We start from the raw sequence: 26,095 nt of genomic DNA, 5'->3' as shown, positions 1-26,095 counted from the left end.
TACTGCTGTCCAGTGTAAATTGAACTCCTGATCCTTTATTTATTTTGAGCTCTATTAATTGAGCAGATTAATTACAATCAATAGGCTCAAACACAACATATATATTTAATCATCTCTGAACACATCATCGGTGCTTTCATGAATAATCTAGCAATCATGCAAATTGTCAAATGCACTGTTGGAGATGACATCAATTTTGCATCAATAATCAAGCAACAGGTCAGTGAGAGTGTTGTCTGAATGAAAAAAAAAAAGTTATTTACATTTGTTGCGAAGGGAGAAAAATATGCATTAAAGTGAAAGAAACAAGAGCTGGCTGAGGACTGATTAGGTGTTGAGCTGTGTGAAGATGCAGACTATAAGAAGTGAGGCGGGCCAGTGAAAATTGAATTATTCAAACCAGATCTTTTAAAATTCAAAGGACCAAAATTCAAGGCCAATCTTTCATTTCTTTGAAACCAACCGAGAAGTCTAAAAAAAATAAGATTTCATTATTAAACGAAGTGTGAGTGTGTACAGAAAAGTGCTTGATCACATATTCATAACGCATTCTCCCTGTCTCTAAACACAAGGGCCCAATTGTTCATATGAATTGTGATGACAACCAACCTCCAGGTTGAAAAAAATAATGTTAAAAGACACTGTGTAGTTGTAGACACAAGAATGTTAACTAAATACTGAACTCATAACGCCACATGTATAAAAGAATAAAATACATTTATTACAAAATAGTTTTGAGGAGACACGTTGACATATTCTTGTTATGAGTGAGTACTCACTGAGAGCAGCCTTCTCAAGTGAAGTAAACACTGCTGTTTCACAGACAAAACAGGTGTCTCTCGATTTCAAAACATTGTCTACAACAAAGTCTTTATGTGGCATTTACAATGACTGCATACATTTCATGTGAGATAAATCTTTTCTAGAATCCTTGCTTTTTACCCCAGTCAGTTGGTACACCCAGGCTTCTTTTCATGCAGTTCCAACAGTTGCTGATTGTTCCTAGCATCTGTTATCTGTCAAGCTCAAATAAACTCAAAACAATACATGTAGTGTTGGCAAAAGGGATGCATAAATAGACCCACTTTCTGTCACGAATGTACAGGTCTCAAACATATACTGTGATTGTATTTAAGGCTAAGGCCTAATCATTAGGATCGCTAATATGGCATTGCTAGCGTGATATGGCAATTGTCAAAGAAACACAGTGAATGTGCATGTAATTGTGTACAATACTAATGTAGTTTCTAGACTATGTGAGAAACATTCAGCTGTCCCTGAAAAATTTCCTTGGTGTTTTACAAAAATATAGGTAAGTATATTATTTACACACCACAAATTGCTTAGCTTTATGTTGTTGTTTGCAGCATTTAAAACATTCAAGACAATCCAAAGAGATAAAAGTGCTCTGTAAACCAGAATAATCTCAATGTGCTGACACCATCATTGTCAGTAAGTTGTGACCTCAAGTGCTTGTGATCACCCTATACTAACAAGCGTTATTTGGCATATTATAGATTATCAAAAAAGGTTAAACCCCTTTTAACCTTTTACTTTAAGTAGCCTACAAAAAGGGTTCTCTGAATCTCTGAATTTGCATATAAATGAAAATAAACAACCCAACTGATTATGTAAGGTAGAACAGTTCCTCTAGTCACTTTATGTGGACACCGAAAAAAAAAAGCCTGAGGTTGAGATCGCTAGATTGGCAGTACATGAAAGTTGCTGTTAAAGATGACCTGTGGGTAATTACACTAAAAAGACCCTTTGGCTACCACTCCCCCGTTGCCATGGTAATGAGCACAGGATGGGTGTACTGCCAATCTTGTACTGGTTAGGCATCTTTTAGCATTGAATATCTATCAGCCAATGACCACCAGTTGAGCACCATACCAATCGCATTCACAGTTTGACTATCCTTAGGTGGCTGAGAGCAAAGGGGCCCAGGCGTGTGAAGAAGAGGCAGGCTGTGAGGAGGGCTACCCCCAGGTTACAGTGTGAAGGTAAGGGGAGGGGGGTGGTGTAAGAAAAACCTAGACAGTACAAGACAGTTAAAAAGTGTAAATACCACCTCCTACACAAACACACATCAGTTACTTTTGTCACCTTTGAGAGGGTCATAGTCTGTAATTCACTGTAAATCTGGTCCTCAGACAGCACACTTCTTCAGTAGCCCCGAGGCGATGGCCTTCACGGCCCTCATGGTCTCAGTGCACGTGGGGTTGATCTGTGCCTCGGGCAGGAGGAAGCCAAAGTAGCCTGTGTCGCGCAGCTCGAACGCAAAGGCATATTGGATCCCGTTCTTGTAGGCCCAGTCCATGGAGCTCCCAGAACTCACATCTGTGTGGATAAACGTAAAATATCTCAAAATCTGGCTACTATTATATACTATTATATGGTTTGACATATCTATCTATCTATCTATCTATCTAGATGGGTGCTGGTTTAAAAATAAGCCTTGAGTATGCTGATGTGGTATGTATAACATCATGGATGCTCATCAGTTTTAGTGTGGTAGAAAAAAATATATAAATCATGACTTATATAATCCCAAGCTTTATATAACTTCCTTGTTTTTGGTGTTCCAACACTATTCGATGGTTACTACTCAACTATAAATGAGCATAAATTGTAGCTCAGCACAAAACAGCATGCGAATTCCTAGCAAAGTTCATGACTTCCTTTTCAGTGGTCTGGTTCTATTCTCTGGTTGTGACAAATTGAAATGTGGCAATGACTCACCACTTTTGTTGAGAAAAGTCCAAAGCTGTGAAAAACCTCAGATAGAAGTGTTTAACGCACCAACCTCTACACACATGCCAGAGACTTACACAAAGTAGTTGAGGCAGGTCCGTATCGGTATCGAACTCCATAGGCAGAATACAACGCCGTTACTGCGTTATGAGCGGCAGATTCCTAATTAAAAAGAACATAAAGGAACATAATAAGCATGATGTGCCATTTATCATTTAAATTGTTTCTAAAGTTATCCATTCTGTCAAGAGTGATATTTATAATGACAGTTTAGTTTGTCTGGTTTAGTGCTTGTCTTATTTTCAATGATTGAATACAGTTAAAGGTGCTCTAAGCGATACTGGGTAACGTCACTTCTGTTGACATTCAAACAAAACAGAGAGCTAGCTTGCTACTTCCTCCCCCTCCCTCCCTAATTGTACATGAATTCGGGGAACAGAACTCGAAGGACACTCAAACATGACTCAATTCCATTTAAATCCATGCTACTATATTCTCTCAATGAATTAAAGATTAAAAGGTGCAGTCAGCGATTGTACACAATTTCAAGCCCATAACATTTTTCACATTCAGCAAACATCTCACAATCCACTAGCTGCCCATTCTGTGAGTCCACTGTAAAACAAAAATGGTCTCTGTAGGCAGCCCATATAATGTACTTTGTTTTGGACAAAAGCGTTTGCTAATACATTTAAATATAAACATAAATAAGTGTGACATCCTGTGCAATTGCTGACTGCACCTATAAAGGGACCCTATATGCAGTTTTGGCAATTTCTTTGCTGTTTTCTCGCTTTTTGCTCTCAGTTTTCTCTACAGAGCTCCCCCTACAACTTCAGAGTTTATACTTTACGACACTCTTTGCTCGGTCAGTCTGCCGTTTCCTCTTTCTCTGTTCCACCAACAACAATTTGCTCGCTTTCTGCTTCTTTTCACCGGCTCTGCCATGACAAATGTCTGAGAAACTCCATCGCTACCTTGTTCTAGCCAGTGCCTGGCGTGTATGTGTATAGTGGTGTGAAGCAATTTGTTACATTGCGAGACCGCAAGACTTTCTGACTGAGGCCGGCAGCTCACCGGACCAAAGTTGCAAGGCTGGCTTTTCCACTCACAGACGCTAGGGGGAAGTGAGATGGCCACCATATCAACCCGGAAAAAGTCATATTACCATTCCAATGACTCTGAAGCTGTTAAGTAAAAAAAAAAACCCAACATAGTTCTCCTTTAAGGAAGTTCTATTAATAGCCCTGAATATGTTAAGTCTTTGGGTGAGAGGAGTGATAAAAAGACTGTTCTGTCCTCTTCTGTTATGTTGAACTTCTATAAGAAGAGTAGCTAAGAGCTCTGAACCCTGTAGAAAACACTGCTATGGACCCTTGGAGACAATATTAGTCTGTGCCCTGCAAGAGCTAGGGCTGTGTGAAAACAACAGAGATGTTTGGAGTGTACACACCAGAAAAATAGTCAGAGGACTGTGAAGAACAGTTTGCTAAATGACCAAAACTCTATTGGATTAGAATAACAGACTTAAGCTTTAATTAAGCTTCCCCCTCTCTTTGTGCTCCCTGACAATATGTGAAGCCTGATGCCTTGTAGTCTCCTCTCACTCCATTAGCAACAGCACTAAATAAAAACACTATCCTGCAGCAACACCAGGATCATAGCAGGGCAAGGGAGCAGAAGTATTGACCTGTTGACTGAAAGCATCTCCTAATTGCAACAACAAATACATTCACAGCCACACGAGACAGCGGGGGACGCACCACACAGTTGAAGTTGGGGATCATGGTGTATTTGTAGGAGTAGGGGTAAAGCAGCATCTGGGCGTAGGCATGGATGGAGATGTAGGCTTTGACTTGCTTCCTGTGCTTGCGCAGGAACTTGGCCACGGCCTTTACCTCCGGCTCTGACTCTGGGCTCGGCCCACAGTACGTCTCATCACAGGGGTGGGAGGAGGCTCCTTCCTCTGATGGGACACAAGCACATGAGGTCAGGTTCTATGTTATGGAGAACACAAAGGGCGGTGGTTAAAATCGCGGGCAAAGTGCAAAGTCTTTCAACAAGCAAAGTTCTCGCGCAGGAACTATTGCTATTTTGTGGCATATGGGAGTATTGAGCTGACTCATCAATATTTAGAGAATTGATTTTGCCTAGTTATTCAATTAGCTTTAGTTAGACATAAGACTTTGCACCTTGTCCATCATTCAAATTTAGGCCCAAGGTATCAGTATTGAGATCTAGAAAGTAGCCAACATGTTGTCCAGATGTTCTTGTGCTAGATTGCAGAGAAGGCATTAATCTAGGTTCTAGATTCCAAGTATTCACATATGCTCGTGTTCTAGATCACAGAGAGTGCATGGGCAAATATCCCTCCCCTTCAACCCTCTCTGACATGGGTTCTTGATTAAAGAGTCAACACAAGTTCAGGTTCTAGATCACACACAGCAAAGTATATATTCATTCGTAGCACCCTACTCTACAACCTGGAAGTTATGGAATGCGGCAGTCACAGAGATTCCACATTAAATGTCAGTGGGACATTTGTTGCCTATGCTTGTTTATCTTTTTTTTTAAAAGGATTAAGGTCAATTGAGCGTAGTGGTTGGATGTGGTTACTTGGGCAACCAAAATTTCAGAATTCATTTAAATGTCTATCCAAAGTCTATCTACTATATTTAAGCCATAGTCAAAGTCCATCTTTGTGAAACTGGCCATAAACTACAGGCCGACAGATTTCTGTATGTAGCCTTCATATACGTCTCTCGAAAACAAAACAGTATGATGATCTGATGCGATGTTGTAATAAACAGCACAATGCATATTAGCTTGTGATTAACATTATGCTCTATCCACACTAAAAAGGCTGAAATTAGAAACAGTTTTCAGTTATTCATACTTGAGAATCTAGAGGGAAATGAAGTCCAATTGAGATAGAGAATATCCCATACTAATTATGAGCATATAAAACCTAACCTAACTACAGGACAATGTAAATTATGTCAAGGATGAATATGGAAACTTCATCAATTATGTTTGCATTGAATTCTTGTCCTCTTTTTAAGAGACAATGTGCCTGGCAGTGGTGCATAGCAGACATTCCTGGACTTATATTCCTTAATCTGTGACAAGGACAATTTATTAATTGCTTGAAGATTCCCATGATCCTTTGGGAACAGCCAAGAGGGAGTTGGGAAGCCATGAATATGACAATAAGGTGTGTGGATAAGAGTTTCAAAACTAGAAAACAATCCAAGGATATAAGCAATGTCATACGCCTCCTTTCCATATCCCCCATAAATATTAATTTGCTCTTCGTTTTTGGATACCAATTACCACAAGCAAAGCTGGCTTCCTTTTTGCATGATGACTTAGCAGACAGCAGAGCAGCAAAGACCTTGCCCCCCCCCATCCCCCTGCACCACCACCACCACCACCACCTTCACCCCTCCACCAAATATCACATCAAAAGGAGGAATCATCATCGCACAAACGTTTAATCTGCATCTTACGCTAATTACAGTATGGACTGTGCGCACGCGCACACACCCACACATACACACACACACACACACAGAGAGCACCAGTAGATGCATCTGAGAGCAACGGTAGAGGAAACGGGAACTTGTGAGTCACAGACACAGAGCTTTGTGAGCTGATTTGATTTTTAAAGGGCAAAATGGAGATGGGAAACAGCCCTGAGTTCATGGAAGGCGCTGAATATTTCATTTTATTTATGCATTTGTTTTACTCCTCTGTGATGCTTGTCACACACACACACACACACAGACACACCAAACAATGTGCAAGATGATGAGTCAGAATTGATACGGGTGTTCCCAGATAAACAAACCATTTGTTATGAGACAGATAGGACAGGCAGGAGGAGAATCTGAGGCAAATGTCACAATCTGAAACTACTGAGCCTACCACACCACTTCACTTTCCAGTTCCGGTTGGCATCCACGCCACGGCAATGATACTTGTGATTTTTGGAGCGTGTTTTCCTCCAGAATCGATCCTGTAAATTAAATAAAGTCATCACTTACATTTATATACATTTATATACAATAAATGTACATCATACATGAGCCTAGACACTTCACTCATTACATTCTCAACAGATCCATCAGCTCCATCCCCATTCACTGTACAACATGGCATCTGACAAACATAATCAAGATCTAAATCCTTGAATTATACACATACTGTTAGATAAAGTTGGACAAGGCCTTACAGACAATAACCTACACGACATCTATACAATACTCTATGTGAGCCAAAGTGCAAGGTAGCCTCCAAGGAGTATTTCACGGTTTTGTTATACTTTATCATCCTTATTCACCACATGCTATAAGAGGATCATTTAAGAACAGTATATGCAGCCATGATTTGCTTGAGCTATAGCCACTGTTCTTAGTACACTGAGGAAACCTAACAAGCTGTGGTCACTCACGGTTGTCCAGCTGTAGTGGTAACCATCTACATTGAGCACGGGCATGATGTAGAAGGCAAGCTGATTCATCAGACGTCTCATGCCGGAGTCATGCTGATATGAGTTCAGCGCCTGGTAAAAATAGTAATAGTACATGGAGTCAGAACTGACCAAAGGAGACTGAAGAAAACACAACAGAAACACACAGTGAAATACAAAGATGCTACAAACGGATGAATATCAAACCAAACAATCTATACCAAATTATTTGTTATAGATACATTATTGATGTGCACGATCATGTATAATATGCTACAACTTAGTATAATTGTCTTTCAAGGATACCCATTTGTTAAGGAACTATAACAAATGACAATCTCTAAGAAATACTTTTGTTCATTGTTGGTGGTCATAACCACTTTCAGCGTTCCATGATTCAGCACAATGATCTGTCAAAGGCAGGCTGTTCATTCAGGCACTAAATGGTTCAGGATGACACAGCACAAATGGACCGCTGCTAGTATATGGTTTTCTGTGTGAGTCTCCATGCTCCAGCGCATTCATCATAAACAAGAGCGCTCGGAAGCCCCACGAGTCCCCACTTAGCAGCTTGTTACCAGTCGCTCCAGGGCATTAGAAGTTCCCCCACACCTGCAAGGGTGAGTTTGTGTGTGTGTGTGTGTGTGTGTCTCTCTTACTTCAGAGCAAGTGTCACACACACTCCACATTCATATCTGCAGAAGATGAATTAAGCCCTGAGTTATGCAATGCAGGAGAAGGGGATTGGTTGGGAGCGATCTGGCTGCCGGGGGTGAGGCTAGACATGTAATCAGGATCAAGTCAAGGTTAATCTCTCCACTGAAAAGTGTCTGCGCTCTGCCCCACTGTGGTACATTGGAGGTACTGAAACCGAAGAGACGTGTATTCCTTCCTGTACCGTTTCAGCACTGCTGGTACTGTGTACACTAGCACTAACATGAAGCTCCCGCATCAGCAGGCAAGCTACACTGCCTTACCCAGACAAGCTCGAGATGTTATGGGTGTGCAGTTTAATACGTTTTGACATTTCAGGTGGATTGGGCCTGATGGAATCGCATGTGATATTTGTCTTGTGTTGCTTTCCACTTCAGGTTCCACGGGTGGCTTGCCTCTGGGGGAGAGCCATAGTGACTGCCCTTGCAAGCAAGCACACGTGCACACACACACACACACACACACACACTAACGCGCACCACACAAACACACATACACACACACACACACAGACAAGCACACACGCACACTTATACACACATTCGGTCTGACAGTAGTTCTTGTCTGTATGGGGTAGAGGGGTCACGCTGACTGTGAGGGCAGCAGTGCTTGTCTGGACGGGGTGGAGGGGTCAAGCTGACACTGGGGGCACAGAGAGGACACACTCACCTCTCTGACAAACCACTGGCAGAACGCTGGTCCGATCCACTCCCGAGCGTGGACCCCACAATCAATCCACACCGCCTTCCTGTACGGCCGCCCTCTCTTTCCCAACTGACGAGACACAGAATGCGGGTCAGAAACAGAGGTCATCTGTAAGGTTGCTTGTCATCAGATTGGCCTATTTCAGACATGCACAAGGTCCATGTCCAGATTCTATTGCTGATTTTTTTTCTTATGATTGACAGTGTCTTGGGGGTTACATTTTCTTCTTTCTAGAACTCTGATATAGGGATAAGTATTTGATTGGGGGGTGGAGTGGGGTGGTTTCTGAACTTGCATCTCAAACATCTGATCTATCTGGACACACTGAACTGGCTCTACTTAATGAACTACAAATCCCAGCATGCATCTACCCTCACCTCCTACCTGAAGCACATAGAGCGGCCGACCCTCATAGGATCTGCCCACTGAAAACATGTCCAGCAGGTGTGAGTGGGTCCTGTTCATCTCAAACATCCAGCTCTGGATCTGGGGGAGGGAAGAAGAAAATCAAACAATCAAATAAACAAACAAACAAACAAACACAAAACTAATATCAACATCTGAGTCAGCGATAGAGGGAGGAGGCAATGAGATCATGACACCATACTGTACAGTGCCAGAGGTGCGTTCAAATTCAATAAACAGACGGAAAAATGTGGAAGACATAAACGTTAAGCCTTAGTTCAGCAAGTGTTCAGTAGGGTGTTTGTTTGCTGAGTCCGCACACCAGAATCTTCTCCTTTTTTAATGGTAGGCTATATCACCACCATCAGCATGTCATGTCTGATGAAGGGCTAGGGGCCCGAAACGTTACACGTGGAGATATAGCCTACCATTAAAAAACGCTAAGGAGCAGATTCTGGTGTGCAGACTCAACGTTCTTTTACATGCATGTGCTTTCCTGTCCAGCACCCAGTACTCATCGTTTTGGATGTGCGTGCTGTACCTTTGAACTCTCATGTTTGTTTGCTGAGAACTACATCTTCCACTTGTGTGTGTTATAACAAGCAAAAAAAAAATCAGAATGTTAGCAAATGTCTGCCTTTGTTTGCTATTTGAACGTCCCATATCTGGCCTAGAGGTCTGGCCCATACAATTGGATTTCCAGAAATGGCAGTCCTATACTGAATGAATGACCAAAGCAGACTCTTGGGGCTCTCTTTCCCTATTAGTCCATTGTAGTAGGGACAGTGGTCACCAATTCATTCTGTAGAAAAATAATGAGCAATCATTATATAATGGAATGAATTTGGATTGGAGGACTGGATCAGAGGGCCGCTGTTGAACACAGCCACAAAGAAGAGCTGAGATGTGTACTTTCACAGCTACTAAATTGCCCCTCCAAAGAAACACACAGATGCCTGGTTTCCATGAGACAGACTACTAGCTGCATCTGTGTGCTTAGAGCGCTGAATGTGTGTTATAGCCATTATGGATTTGAATCTGTTTTTATCATATGAAACGTCCAAAATTAAGTTTCGATTTACTTTCCAAATCCATCCTATGCTTGCTGTGAAGTCTGGGCCAAGAGAATAAAAGCTGTAAGGTGCATTATATGAGGTGCAGGATGGTAGAGCGATGCTTTACACTTTGATCCGTGCCCTTGGCCACTCATCGACACATCCATCATGACTTTGAGAATGACAGGACTGGGCAGGGAGGTTGAGTGTCCCAGCTTGCATGCATTAGACTCTGGCACCCCAGCTCCAGTGCAAAAGAGAACTTGATTTTCACAGACGAGCGAGTTTAAAAAAAAAGAGTCGAAAAAGTAGACCTGAAACCTGTTGTTTGGTTGAGAACGGGACCCGCAGGATTTAGAGAGGCTTAACGCTAAATGTCTCCTGTCCCGGGGGCGGTGAGCGGCTAGTGGGGGGGGGGGGGGGGGGGGGACAGCGCCTGGAGGCACGTTTAGGCCATGACGGTCAGAGCAGAGGAATGAGAAAGAGAGAGGGAGGGGGGGTGCATGGCTTTTTGAAGCTGCCCTGCGACTCGTAAATGATTGGACACGCCGCAATCCTATGTGAGTGTGACCGGTCCGCTCAGGGCTACTACTCGGCTGCCTCTGATGCGCCATCAGAGCCTCTCCGTCACAGGCCACTTCACACACACCATCAGAGCCCTCTCCGTCACAGGCCACTTCACACACACCATCATAGGTAGAGAGGAGCCACAACAGGTGGCGCTTATCCCCCAGGACAGAGCAGCTCTTGTCTCAGGGCACATCCAAAGCACAGACCTGGGCTGTATCTGGGCCAGATCAACTGCGTACCCCGAAATCAACTACTACTACTTCATATTGGGAGTGCTCTTATTATGATATATTTAAGCAGGTAATAATCCTTTACATCTCACCTACTTCTTAAATAAATGCATATTAATACAAATCAATTATCCTAACCCCAAACCTAATTCTAACCTTCATCTCAAGTGCATCATGTAATAACTACTTAGGGCAGTTATTATAAACCAGATCCCTGATGTGTCAGATCACCATAATGAGTCAAGAACACTAAGCATTTGTGCTCAACATGGGTTAATGGCAAGTGGGAATAGATTTAGATGGCGTTTGAGAGTAAAATTGTGGATCGCCGCTCTCTGAAGAAATCTTCAAAGACAACGGCAGTGGATGTGGCTGTATGAGAGTGCATGTGTCTCCATGGGGCTCGGGACAACCTACCTCTTCTAGAGAGTGATAGACCTCGTAATCGTACTGCAACACCGAGCGGCGCTTTCTTGCGGACCGATATCCCGTCTGCTTTTCGATTTCCTTTTGAAGGTTGGGGATAAGCACCCTGCAAAGCACATTTGAGGGTCGAGTTGAAAGCAGATGTTTGGTCTCGACAGCCGACAGTTTATCACAGTGTATCACAGCACATTAAAAAGCAGCCAGCCAGTGATGTTGCTTTAATGTGGGGGAGTTTGGGTGATGCATTGGTGAGAGTGCATGGGGATCATCGGTCTTCTTTTCAGGACTCCGGCCTTTTCAAAAGGCCGTTCCAGCTTCAAAAGAAGAACATTGAAATGAGCACTATTCCTCGAGGAGGCCTTTGTCATGTTTTATTCTCAGGCAACTATAAAGAGATGGTGAGTTATGGTTTCTGTCAGAGATAATCAATATCTCAGTGTAATGGCTTGATGGACAGACGTTTGATGATCCCCATGGCATATTCCTCACTTGGATTTGATGTGGTCTATGTTAGTGTTATCTGTGAGGAATGTTTGAAATATAAAATTACAAAATGCAGGAAGGGGAGGGAAAGTATGTTCTCATTCAGGAGAATTCCACGGGCTATTCTCATTAAAAAACATCCTCCAAAATCAGAGCACCTATTCCGCAGACCACCAAGGATAAGCAAGTCACAACATTCACAGATTGTACTTCCTCTTGTATGCCGTCACACAGCTCGTATTTCAAAGCCTTTAGTTAGCGGCTAGGCTGAAACCCATCAGCGGGTCAGGTTTGTTTAGATACCTGTAGTCTAGCAGCCAAATCAAAGGAGAGGGAAAGGGAGGGAGGAAAAGAGAGACAGGCAAAATATCCCAAGGGTCTCTCTCTCTCTCTCTCTCTCTCTCTCTCTCTCTCTGTGTGATAAAGAAGGAGATGAAAGCTGTTTTGGAGGGAAGAGGCGATAGGATAGGGGTGGGGTTGATGGTGGTGTGTATCAGTGTGAAGGTAAGAACTGGTGAGGAGCTAGCATTGACACTAGGCCTACTGCAAATCATATTGTACATGTGAAGCACAATCCAGCACAAGAAAATAAAGAACAAGAAGATGACTAGAGGAGAGATTAAGAGGATAACCAGAAGAAGAAGAAAGAGCAAAAAAATACCACCCACACCACAACCAACAACAGCAACAACAACAATGATAACAACACTGGCAGCAAAATTTCCTGTGGGGTAATAAAGGAGTAAGACCATTGGCTTGCAGGAGAGGTGTATGATGGGATACAGGAGGACTCTTTACTTATGCTGGATGTGCTTCTGCTGGAGATGAAGGTGCAGACCTTGAGTGAGCGTTCGACCCACGTGGACGTCCACTGGACTGCCCTCCTGCATCAGGGAGGCACTATTGGGCTGCCACAGGTCTACCTGCAAGAGCAACACACACACACACACACACAGAGAGTCAGTTCTCTGAAAAGTTCTCAGACCCTGACCTAAAGCACGTCCAGAAGGCATTCCCGTTTGAAAGGCCGTTTATAGGTCTCCGCTTAGTGCCTGTGACATTTTCATGAGGACATGCTAAATCAAAACGTAAGGGTTGTTACTACTAGCCTAAACCTGGTCTCCACTTAACCATTTTATATCATGTAACAGCAACCACTTCTCACAAATGTTCATTCTCAACCACATGTATTAAATTGTATTAAACAGTACATTATTTTTATAAAATAGAAAATCAGATCAATGTTATGTTTCTCTTTGAACAAAAAAAGGTTCATTCAACCCATGAACCCATCCCATCAGTACATCTATTTTAAAAGAGTAAGCAATCTGTCTGTCAAGATCTTTTTCAAATTAAACCTTCTAATTCATGTATCAAAGACATCTTAGGATGTAAAACCATGTAAAAAGAGGAGCTTTTGACTTTGAACCTTATTCCATATTAGCTTCGGGCTTCAATGGGTCGGCATGGGATTGGACCGACTCTACACCTGGGGGCAAGATCAATATTTTCCGACAGCTTAAAGCAACCGTCGGTCTCTGGCTCTGTGGGAATCCTGCTTGTTTGGACCTGCGGGGCTGTGGGGGTGCAGCAGGCAGCCTTAGCACTAGCGCCGCTAACGACCCACAAAACCCACACTAGATTCACAGCGCAGACAGCGAAGGCCTTTGGCGCTTCCACATCACACAAGCCCCAGAGTTTAACCTCCAGTCTGGAGCTCAAGCCTGCTCTTTCAAAGCCTGCCAAGAGATTGTGCTGTTGTTGGTTTTGGTCGCATTAACTAGGCCATCAGGCAAGAGAATAAAGGATTGAACTGCGGTGTTAGTGAGGCACTGCTCGTATCAGCAGTTATTGATGACACTACATTTGATACTGATTTCCCGCACACTCAAAACTGAAAACAGTGCAATACAAATGCAACAGAGGCCATTCAACTCCATTTACTCATTGCTTATTGTTTTTAGCTAATTAGTTGTGATTCAGATAAATGTTACTGACTCTTGACTTCCAGTCTTGCTTGCAGGGTCCAGAATTGTTTTCACTTCCATTCATTTTGCACCACACACTGTTTCTGCTACATACTAGTACATAGCCCCATAGTTAGTAACCATATGCAAGCATGCTCCCAAGACGCATTGATGAAGAATGGGAAGTATTTGAACTGAACCTATTTTCTCAGCATTAGACCAGCTGAAATGTGGAAAGAATATACTGGTAGTGGTCATATTTAAATTAGCTTACTAATTAATACTGTAACAGATACTGCAATGAGCATCAAACCCAAGACCTTACTGTTGGTGAAACATGCGCACACACGCACACGCATGCACACACACACATGCCGTAATTTTGATGATTAGACACAGGCAAGCAATAATAACTCACAGGACAGTGCACTGAAAGCCTGTGTACATGGCACACTATGTCCTGAGCACATCAAAGCAGTGTGTAATGTAGACTAGGCAACATGGTGCTGAGTATGACACTGTGCAAACTCCTTTCCCCAGCCACATCACACAAGCCTGCCACCAATGTGGCAGTGTTCCACAGAACACAGGCATGGGTCTGACTGCCAAGTCCTCTCTCTCTCTCTCTCTCTCTCTCTCTCTCTATCTGGGTAAAACATCTGTCTGCCTTTTCCATATGTACATTAAACAGTGTATTATGAAGCTCTTTTTCAGTTGTGTTTGTTTCGCATTGAAGGCTGTTCTTAGTCAAGCCAGGCTGACTTCAGTGTGCAGAGTGTGTGGTTATGACATGAAGGAGGTGAGAAAACATCTGGGGGAATGGATATGATCATTTTCAAAGATGGAAGTTATCAGTGTGTGTGTGTGTGTGCGCATGTGCATGCGTGCATGTGAAGGTGTTAGGTGATTTTGCATATCACATGTATCAATATATGCGTGTGTGTACTCTGGTATGTGCGTCCATGCATGTGTGTGCGTCAGTGAGTCCTCTTTATGAGCCCAAGTTCAGGTCCAGCTGGATTTCATTCTGGCCTGTAGGAGCAATACTGCTGACCGGCCCCTATGCTTCTTAATGAACTGCTTTAATGGCTTGCAGAGGGCTGGTGCACGTGGAGCTATGGATTGTATATGACCCTCAGTAGAACTCAGCTTCACAGCTGGGTGCTCCATAGAGTTGGCCTTGTCTCAGCTAACATTACAATGACGAGTTGCACTGTTAAGTGTGTGGTTCTCTGACCAAATGCTCAGTCCAGAGGGATGTGTAAGGGTGTGTGTTGGATTCTGCTCTTGGTGTGGGTAATCAAACTAAACAAATACACACTTTAGCTGTTTGTTGGTGAATGTCAATTTTTTTTTTATTACGGACAACTCAGATGTGAAAAAAATGAAAGCTACGCTTCAGCCCATTATGAATACGAATTTAACACTAATGCTCTTGATGACTACATTAGGTTTTTATACCTGTTTGAATAGAGTAGGGTCAGTCAAAGGATGTGGACAACTGATGGTCTGTCAGACCAAGTCAGATGTCGTTACCTCTTGGTTGTTTAGCTCAACAGTGCACCTGCCTTTTCCATTTCAGTTAACAAGGAGTGAGGTTTCTTGTGTGGTCAGGCTCACATTGGGACAAAATCACAATGTGAGCTGTGCCCTCTACCTAAAATCTCTTTTTTTAACAAACACTCTTAAATTCTTGAAACCTGTCATATTTATGTTCTTCTCACATGTGACAGGATATTTACAAAGGCACTGAGTGATCAGGCTTTTAGAAGACCCCCCCACCCCACCCCTCATTTCTAAACATGAGAACTGCTCCATGCTCTTTCCTTACAATCACTTTGGAGAGTTGTGGACAGACATAAAAAAGAAGCCCAATAAAATGTCAGTGGTCTTTTCGCGATTGGTGATGTAACTGTCTGGGAAAACATAGCTGGCATTCCGGAACAGTCCGTGTCACCCGATGGGCGATGAGCGTAATGGGGGCCGCGAGGGCACACCACGCCTGTGCAAATGAACACAGGGAGCGGCAGCTGTCCAAACAGAGTCCAGTGTGCCCCCTCGGGGGAACAGAGGGCGAGGGCCACAAACGAGACTTTTAGCTTTGACTTCTCACACTTTCCCAACCTGACCCTGAAAGTAGCCGTGGCCGGCCATCATGCCCTCAGCAGGCAGACGTGTGGAGAAGAAACATGGTGTTCTTCACACAGTCGTATAGTATACACAGGAATGTGATAGAGACCTGTGGTGATTCTCTTTTCTTTTTTTTGTTGTCATTGTTGGTTTTTGTACCAATGCATTTATACTACAGGGCTGTGGTTAGAGTCCAGTGGCTAAGGCATATTACAGCAGCATGGTTGGGAAATCATAACACAGTCATAGAGATAATGTCATTAGCGCATTTGCAATGAGGGAATGGCTTCCAGAACTTTTCCTTCCTCAGAGTCTACTTATCCATATCAACCACAATGGAAGGGGATGTGGTTGGGGAGCATGGGGAAGCTGAGGCTTCAGTAGTCCTTCATAACAGCGTCATCTTTTTATTTCTATTGGTGATGTACTGGGAAGTTGGTTAAGAACTTTCAGTGTGATAAACTGAATGAAGCCTGTATACCAAAGATTGTAGAACGGAGCTCTGTTCTAGAATCTTTGCTGTATACAGTCAACTTGAGCATGTGTCCATGATGTCTAGTATGGACATGCTGATCACAAGACTGGAATGTAGTCTTATGGCTAACCCGTCTCCCATGGTCCAGGTCGTAGTTTAGTTTATTTGTTTAGTAACACGGCCATATTATGCACAACTCAGTCGTTGAGCCAGAGTTACTAATTTGCATCTGTGGTCCCAGGGTCCCACACAGTCCCAAAGGAGCTGTTGTATTATGACAGGCAAATTAAACAAATATTTTAGAATATGTTTACAATGTTAGCTACAGGCAGCCTCATATGTCACTGTAATTTTCTGAGATGCACCATGCAGACCTTCTGCCAACATTTAGTCAACACCAGAATCTTTTGGTTGGGGACTGTTTGCTGGGTGTTTCCTGGGAACAGGAGAGCTAATACAACTCTAAAGACCCTGTGGAAAAATGTACTAAAACCTCATAAGGAAAAACTTAATACACATCCTCTGAATACAGGTTTCATTTAAAGTGAACACAGTTGTTCTTGCAATATTACTATGTTAATAAAAAATAAGATCAGACATCTTGATTAAGATTATTAAGATCAAGATCTCATTCATGGTAGTGCTACAAAAAGACACTTAATACTAAGCCATATGGTGCTCTGTAGATATTAAAATATGTAGATGACCGAAAAAGAATCCCTCTGTGATGAAAAAAGGGAGGGCCCAAAGTGTGCATTAAATATATAGCCAAGAAGATGTTCTTCAAAGAAACATGCATTCTGCTGAAACACACAACCATGTCATTGTTCAAATAGAAGTTAACGCTTGGCTGTAAAGAGCACATAACAACTATATCCTAATCACATTTAACATGAACCAGATGGACACCTTTTATAACTGACACAACTACAGTATTTTCTGGAGGCCTGTTGCTGTTACTGAAAGGCATTGAAGTAGACATAGCTTGAATATGCTGCGGCAATTCGTAATGTCTGTGATATTGGATTGAACTTACGGTCATGTTCTGAAAGAGTTTCTGCAGTAGCTCAACATCTTTGAGGCTGTCTGGTGTGATTCTGAAGACCTGGTCACTGCAAAAGAAAACAGGAGTTGGAAATTCACAACATAACATTAGTGTTAACATATCACCTAAGATAAAACTTGAATCTAATTCATTCATTCTCTGCACAGAGTCATGGTTTATATACCCTACATGTTCATGGTTATTGTTATAATTCTGTTAAATTCTATTTAGCCTATTACTAATATTGTTCTTTTTTTAATGTTTATGGATTTCATTGTAAGTGACTTTGGACAAAATAATTCTAAACATAAACATCTATTTATACTGTGTAACAGTAGAGTTCAAGAAGTAAACGTTGGCAACAGAACATATCTCTATGGATACTCGGGCTATTCTCCTCAGAGATTCTTTTCAAGAGATTCTTTTCCAAACATCTAAGAGCTTTAACCATTTCAACAGGAAGATCTTGGCTATGTTCTCAGTGCTTCTACAAGTACCGGCATATACATACTGTTGTGATGACATACTAGACGCATACGTATAAATAACTTTATACTCATGGTAAGAAGACGTGGTCACATAAACAGGTCAGTGAATGGGGTGGAGGCTACAAACTGCAGCGATTTAAGTCCCAGGCTAGTGCCCTTCTGTAGATTTGTTGTCCAAATAAGATGTTTCACCTGCGGGGAGGACACAGGACTTGTGGTGTTGGGAAAATCTTTTGTTAGGACAGGGACACTGGTGAGAAGGCCAGCAATGGACAGAAGCTCTGTTACAGTAATGACCGACATCCTAATCCTGTAGTAGAAGTAGGTCTAATTTCAACTAGCCATGGTGCACACCAAAGCCATGGTTTTGCCAAAGAGGATTCATACTGGTTAAGTATCAGTCTTTCTTCCATAGTCCATAGTCAGTTTGTCTATGAAGTATTTCTTTAGTGAATAAATGCAAATATTTAGAGCCAAAAACATTTGCCAGTGGACATATAGGAAGTTAAATAATCCAGTTGTCTGGGTGCAAGTGGAATTTTACAGGGGCCCTTAAACTGAATCACAGAGTTAGACTGCTATGAGTCAGTCCATTTGTGTTTTGCTACCTTGAGAGACCAGACATGGGAGCATTTCACAGCTAGAACAGAGGGGATGCATTTAAATATATTCAGATGAGAAAGTCAAATCTGTTACATTTTTTAAAGGAATAACTGACATTTTTACTCTCATTAGTTCACTCACACTAACTACACTAATTTGTCCAATAAAATGAATGCTTCTCAGAATTAATACACTTCCAAAACACTTCCTCATGCATTTTTACCCTCATTTCAGTGTAATCTTTCCACACACCTGTGAGACTGATGACAAATTCGCTTTGAGTCAAACCATAAAACTAGACGCTCTTTTAAAAGCGCCCTCACCTCAAGAGTGTGGGTGACACATATCCCTTGGGGACTCATATCCCATAGTGAACACACCAGGCTGACACGACACCACCTGCTTTTGTGTCCCAAGTGGCATCTGTGTCATCCTGATATCTCACCGAGGCAAACAGAGAGAACACTGGAGCTGGCATACTGGACCACACCTCTTCTGACTTCATTGTGAGCTCGGTGATGTATGTGGTGTTGTGTGGCAAGGTGGGCACTAGCTGCTATAACCATCTGGGTGTGGTACTATTGCATTCACCTCCATGCTGTATTGATACTGTATCTACTGACAGACAGACAGACAGACAGACAGACAGACAAAGAAATCTACTCTTATTGTGAACCGCAAGATGAAAGCTGAGCCAGGCATAAGTAGGGGATTTGAGGGACACTTGACTGACAATCATCATCTTAGATGACAAAAAGAGAAGACAGGAAAAGAAAGAGGCCCTGCCACAATCTCCTGTTCATGCAATTCAACCAGTGTTGAAAAGAAAATGACAGATAATTACATAAAATTGAGTATTGCCCTCTTCTGAGCCCAGGTTTGAACTGGGCATGAATCTATCGAGAATTATGCCATGACAGGGTTATTGTTGCTGACTTAAATTATCATTTTTGAGCCACTACCACAACCAAGATCATAGTTGTGCATGTTGAATAAACAGAATTCCATTCCATTCCAATATCCACCTACACAAACAAATATAATTGAGTATTACAAAAAGAGCCGTTTGAAGTTAAATATCCTTCGTTTTGATAATGTTGTTCATGCTGTAATCTTGACACTTAAATATCATGCTAATCTGACTGACTGAATGATTGATCATCTACTGAGCAGACCATCATGACATTAAATATACAAAGTCAAATAATAGGTTTACGGTCATGTTGTGTTTGAGCCGTTAATTCGTTAACTGTACACAAGTGTAACATGCATTACACGGTATCAAGATGGATAAAAGTCAAGTTCTAAACAGTATGTAGATTTTTGAGTCAGTTAAGTTTAGAAATAATTCAGCCATGCCATCATCATATTTCTGAGCATTGCATCTGCTCTTTTCAAAGGCCAAGAAATATAAGTTATACACAGCTGTGTGTAGTATATCTGTCTGACATACAATGTGGATGCAATATGCAAACTTGGCCTGTCCTGTCATTCTTCAAGCACGCCTCTCAAGCATGTGCAGTGCATGCTTAATTTCAATCGGGGTTGCAGACAGGACTGTAGACTGAATCGATATGGATGCCAAGATCAGAGAGACATTGATGTCTCTTCAGATCTTTATATCTAAGCAGCTATCAATTTCATCTCCTTCCAAACAATAAGTATGAGAATGTGGGATGTGTAACATGCCGGAAGCTCTATCCTTTCCACATTCAGCCATCAATCCACTAAAGACATGTTGCTTTGTTTACATTAAATTTTGTGACATCCATATTATAAAATCATAAAATATTCATGACCAAAATATATTTTCCATGATGACTGCAAATGTCAAAGCATTGCCTGACTACTCAGTTTAAAGAGCCACAGCCTCAAAAATACTGTTGATGAGATATTTATGTTTCTGTTTTTGCACACCAACAGTCTGTTGTGTGTCTGCCAGACCATATAAGCTCCTGTAACATTATTAACAAAAACATACTTCTCCCTGTCATTAAGGTCACACATACATCTGTGAGTGCCACTTCTGTGTGTAACAAACACATATTTATATTTCAGCCTTCAGATGTTCTCCCCTAAGGCTTCGTGGTTTGCGTGTTTCAGTGTAAGTTTGATTAAAATTACACACTGCGTCATCTCTAAAGGGCAGAGTAAAAGATTAAAATGCCTAGGAGAGTGTAATAGTGCCAGATGTAGCATCTCCGATTCACTGCTAAAAATAGTTACCTACTAAACTCAGAGACATAGACCTTTGAGATGATATATTGGTTTGTTATACAAATTGTATCCAACTCACACATTCCATCATTATTTGTGAGGAAGACACACGTAAACAATTATTGACATCTATGACAGACTGACTAAAGTAGGGTGTTTGCACGCATACACACACACACACACACACACACACAGTCTCTAGTCTAGTGAGTGGCACACAGTGTCTCGTGTCTACTGTCACCATCCATAACCGTCCTGGAGAGTATCCAGGGACAGTCTTGCACCGGCGGCCTCACACTTGCCTATTCATTCCCCCTGCGGAGACAAAGGCTGGCATTCAGCATCTATATGAAAGGCGTGTGGGACGCCACCAAGGCCTTCGGCTGCGCATTACGTGGCATTCAGATGATTCCTCTGCATGAGGAGGTCTGCTGATTGTGCAAACTTCTTCAAAGACGCTCACTTTTTTTTACAACACCCCGGAATGGAAGAAGTGTTCCGACTTCGCACATGTGTGAGCACACACACACACACACACACACACACACACACACACACACACACACACACACAGGTTCCAGGAAATGAAATCACCAGCAGCGAGTATCAGAAAGGTGTAAGGAGAGGACAAGGAATATGTGTCGGAACGTCTGTGAATGAATTGGCTTTGAACTTGGATAAATTGGCTAGACAACTTTTGAATGAGTTTGCTATCCTCACACACCATGCAACAAAACACGACACACTTCTTAATTGTGTGATAAAAACAGCTGTGTACCAATTCATAAGAAACTTCAAAGCGCTGCAATCATTGTGAAGTGATAAAGATGTTATTTTTTGGGTCCTTTTTTCCTCCCTCTGTCTCCCTTGGCAACTGTCTTCATTGCTCAACATCCTATTATAGTAACTGGGTTATGATGATTATGTTCAAAGTTTAAAGCTTTACTACGTTTTGGGACTTCCGAATCGACGATTGCTGTTATTGCCTTTTATTTATGGGCCTGGCTTGATGGCCTGGTCCATCTCATCTGTTAACACCTCAGTGAGAATTACAGGGAAACTCATCTGTCATTAGGGGCCCGTGTCCCCCCCTCTCTCCTCTCACCTCTCCTCTAACTGAAGGCCTTGACACGGAGCCGCAGGAAGGCAGAAGTCCCCACTCATAAAACCACCAGAGCCCACACAAGGGGAGCAGATCTACGGGAGAGAACAGAGACTGTGGCGATTGCCGCCGCTCAAACTTGTTAGTGAGGGCCCCTTCATGGGTACCTACACTTGGACACTACCCTTCAACTACTTAAAACTTCTGCACACTCTTCCTCTGGTTGTAGTATTTATTATTGATGTATTAAAATGAATGGACCTTCTCAACGTTACAAGGTCCGATATTTCCACATAATTCATGTTATTCTTCATTTTTGCATGTGGCTGTGGATAAAAGCATCTGCCAAATGAATAAATGCAAATGTACTCAAGATGAGTGCCTTGATCTGCAATCATGACACGCCACTCTTCCGAAGGAATGTGCTACAGGCTGCTGACCAGGACCATAAAACTCAACTCGCACCTAGACAACTGGCTGAAACATATTTTTCACTGCATGCAATTTACCTTCCTGTATGCATATGTCTACTGGCAAATGAAGACACTCACAGACAGCAGTTAAAGCTGACAAATGTACCACCACAACAGTGTTAATAGCCTGAGGGGTGAGTCTCTATCACATTACTGAGAGGTCTCAAACCCATTCTGCCATGATGAGCTAGAGCTGTATAGCTATTCATAAGTGTTATTTGAAGGTGGAGTCAAAGATATGTCTAAAATGAGTGGGGCTTTTGGCATTCACCACTAATAGGTAGTTGTTTCTCCAGTGAGGCACTGTTTGGCTTGTCACAGATAAATGGAGCCCAATTATCAGGCAAATCACTCCATCATTCCTGCAGCATCAGCCTCCCAGTGGGCCGCTCAGTTTCCTAGTCATAACAGGGACCCTCACACATCTGGAGTGCTGCTCATGGTGCGTGCACACACACACACACACACACACACACACACACACACACACACACACTCTCATTCTCCCTTGCTTTCTTTCTGTCATTCTCCCTCTTTCCCTTTCTCCTTCTCCCCCTCCCTCTCTCCGTCTCCCATGTTTTCCCCTTCCCCATCTCAGTGTCCCTGTGCTGTCCTTTAAGCACACCACACAGCTCTCACACTGACAAACATTTCACTCGTCCCCTGATGACTAAAAACACATCTTTTTTGGGGGGGAATTTCTGTTGCATATTATCTTGCAGAGTGACATATGAAAGAACTGGCCTCAAAACAGATACAAGCATACCAAGAGAGTAGAAATGCCCCCTCCACTTGTGTAATGACTGACAAATATCCCATAATTGCCATAAGGAAAGAGGAAACTACAAAGATGTATTTTTCTCTCTCTTTTGAAAACAGTTTCCTGCAACGTTGCTCTGTGGGAGTAGTCTGTTAAGTGGTGCTACTGCTACTCTCACAACAAACGAAGATGTGGGAGCCACGAGCCATCCCTGAAGTGTGAGGTGGCACAGCTTTCCATTTTCTCACGCCTGCTTCAAGCCTGGCTGAAGGAGAACCACATGAAACACCTTTGTTCGAGGTGAGAAGCACCCAAAAGCACACCTTGAGTAAATTACAAAAAAAAATCCTTTTGTCAGATCCCTCTGCATTCCTCAACTGTCCTAGGACAGAATGTTTAATTCCAAGAGATTACAAGAACATACTATGGCTTCCTTTATTCAGTCTAACCATCCCTGTGAATACAAAGAAACCTTAGTGAATGTAACTACACTCTTAATGAACAAATGATCTACCTATAATGGTATAAACCCCACTGTGGCTACTCCAAAGCTGCCAGTAAATGCCAGTGAAGTGGCCTGAAGTATGAATAAAGTACACACTGTATGCCGCACTGTACGCCTGAGAGAGGGGGTGTGCCTGTGGTCCTGCAACATGATTTGCAGCTCCCATTTGGTTGTTAGTGCAGTTGAAGTTTGTGATGTTTATTTTTCTTTAAAGACACACACAGCTGATGTCTGTTACGATTTACGATTAGAAAGGAACAAGGTGGTACAAATGACACAAAATTATAGGCCTGTAGGCTACATAAAGTATTTTCTGTTGGTTTTTTTTTTCATCCAGATTAAACATTTAAATTCTGAGACACAAAATATATATATTTTTTATCTACCAAAGATTACTCGCATACAAGTGAAAGTGTCCTGATATCACAAGAAGACGTAGGAAGCGCAACATACGGAGCAGAAAAAATATTCTCTTCTCTGCGCAAATATTTACAAACCGACGGGAACACCAGCTTACTAGGTCACGGATACGAATGCATTCCCTGCAGACGGTAGCTTTCAAATAGCCTGCTCAAGCATGGGATGAATGAGAGAAGAGAAAAACTTACCCAGCGTAGCGATTGTTGTAAAGGTAGGCATCCACGGGACATACCACATTGCTGTAAATTATAACACAGCCCAGCAAAACTGCGGTGCGAAGCGAGCGTCTCAAACTCATTCCCATACTCAATGAAATTACAAAATGGGATCACGCTGCTGTGAAAAGTTCGCATGAGTTCTGTATCGGCATTAAGGGATAAAATATGGTACCAGATTACGCTTTATGAAACACCCTTGAGGATCCTTGGCGTCCGCTGTCCCGTTGCGTTTCTCCGAGGCTCTAGTGGCATTGGGATGTCCTGAGGTAGAGGTGCGAACTAAAACCGTACGACTGGCGAGGGCACTTATCACCTCAAACCCCAAGTGGGAATGGTAGCATCCCGGCTTTTAAGATGTTGAGATTGACGTCACGTGACACAATGTCAGAGGATATGGCCAACATCCCACCACCAACATCCACCCACCCACCTAAATAAGTCGGTAGGACACCCAGCTGGTTGATCTCAGGGCATTTTAAGCCAATTTATCACGGTAGCCTGCTTATCTAATCGCTTTGCCTAACTTTGTGTTTGAGTTAGTGACTTGATACACACACAGTTAAGATGCTTAGTAGCTTATCTTATCTGAAATAGCTATTGTAGCTAAAGACTTTTAGATTTTTCTTGGATGAAGATATTTTACTACTTTTTAAAAAAGTAATTACCTTTAGAATGTCTTCAAACCTTTCATAAATAGGCTACATGTAGCCTATGCTTAATAACAACAACCACAGACTAGGCCTATATCAATAAATTAATAACATGTCCAATCCAGAGAACATATCTGCAGACACCCAAATCTATCCAGGAAAAATCATGCTCTCTGTTTTCATTAGGCTGGCTGTGTTCTAAAACTTCACACAATACATTTCCTCCCCACTCCTCACTTCCAGCAGTATCACCATCTATTTCACACAGTATTGTAAATCATCAAGGACAATTGGTCCAATAAACAATAAAAAACTCTTCAGTGAAGTGAAACACTCGTGTCTTACAGGGGAGTTTCCAAGAGTGCAAGCTGCTTCAAACCATTTGCTTGTCTCCATCCACCCTCAGTACAGTCCCCCCACCCTTCTTGCGTGCTTCTGTTTGATCCTGTAGGTATTGGGCCAGTGCGCGGAGTGATTAAGAGTCTAAGTAAACCACCAGGCGTTTTACGCTTTTGTGATTGTATGGCAGCAGCACATTTTTCAAATGCTTTCTACCCGTGTCAACACAGCGCCACCTGTTTTGCACCCAATTACTGTACAACAAATTATTCCCCTCACACAAAGGGCACCAGCACACCCGCCTCCAGCCCAGGACCAGAGTTGCTGTAACGTACAGTTTGCTATTTTAGCATTGCAGGATGCAGGATTTTTATATTTGCAGGTATTTCACACCTCTTCTTTCTCCTCTAACTACATTGTTCCATGGAAGTCTGCATATGTCAGCTGGCATCGTTTAGGTTCTTTTCCCTATGCTGATAGACACAATCTCATCAATACAAAGAAGTATTTACAATAATTTACATTCAGCCTCCATATCTGGTGTCTCTATTTTAAGATGAGATAATTTAACCTCAATATATATTTTGTTTGTTATATTGTCTTTATTTGGTAAATGGTGATATGTAACTGGCATTTCAATTCCCTGAAGCACAAAACATCTCAGGATAATTTTTAATTTTGAGAATACACACTGCACACTCTACACAAAGAAACATAATAAGGAATACCTAATGGCAGACTTTGAAAGGAACTTTATAAAAATAATTCTAAAGATGTTTTAATTCTGATACTTTAAACACTAAATAGACCATACTGTTTGGCACTTTCTGTAAACAACATTTAAGTAAAAAGTGAGGCCAAAAGTGTTTGGGAACTCGTGGGGAGGCAGC

The 26,095-nt window shown here is 42.2% G+C and overlaps 1 protein-coding gene across 1 annotated transcript; it reads right to left on the bottom strand.

Moving 5' to 3' along the window:
- Positions 1 to 86: 86 nt before the first annotated feature.
- cpa6 (carboxypeptidase A6) lies at positions 87 to 24,523 on the bottom strand. Its single transcript, XM_042067401.1, has 11 exons — positions 24,187 to 24,523; positions 17,422 to 17,497; positions 12,612 to 12,736; positions 11,322 to 11,436; positions 9,029 to 9,130; positions 8,609 to 8,713; positions 7,208 to 7,318; positions 6,682 to 6,772; positions 4,518 to 4,720; positions 2,832 to 2,916; positions 87 to 2,340 (listed from the first exon to the last, which is right to left on the bottom strand). The coding sequence occupies exons 1-11, from the start codon at positions 24,300 to 24,302 to the stop codon at positions 2,150 to 2,152; spliced, it is 1,320 nt and encodes a 439-aa protein (XP_041923335.1). The 5' UTR covers positions 24,303 to 24,523; the 3' UTR covers positions 87 to 2,149.
- Between the last annotated feature and the right edge of the window lie 1,572 nt (positions 24,524 to 26,095).

This window comes from Alosa sapidissima, chromosome 17, assembly GCF_018492685.1.
Source record: "Alosa sapidissima isolate fAloSap1 chromosome 17, fAloSap1.pri, whole genome shotgun sequence".
Taxonomy (NCBI): Eukaryota; Metazoa; Chordata; class Actinopteri; order Clupeiformes; family Clupeidae; genus Alosa; species Alosa sapidissima.
The sequence above is the reverse complement of the archived record's forward strand: the minus strand, read 5'-3'. Positions and strand labels throughout refer to the sequence as shown.

Coding starts and splice junctions, on each gene's coding strand:
- cpa6 (XM_042067401.1), bottom strand. CDS start 24,302: ATGGGAATGAGTTTGAGACGCTCGCTTCGCACCGCAGTTTTGCTGGGC. Junction 9,131..11,321: donor TCTATCACTCTCTAGAAGAG/GTAGGTTGTCCC, acceptor TCCCTCCCCCAG/ATCCAGAGCTGGATGTTTGA. Junction 2,917..4,517: donor TCCCCAACTTCAACTGTGTG/GTGCGTCCCCCG, acceptor CTTTTTAATTAG/GAATCTGCCGCTCATAACGC.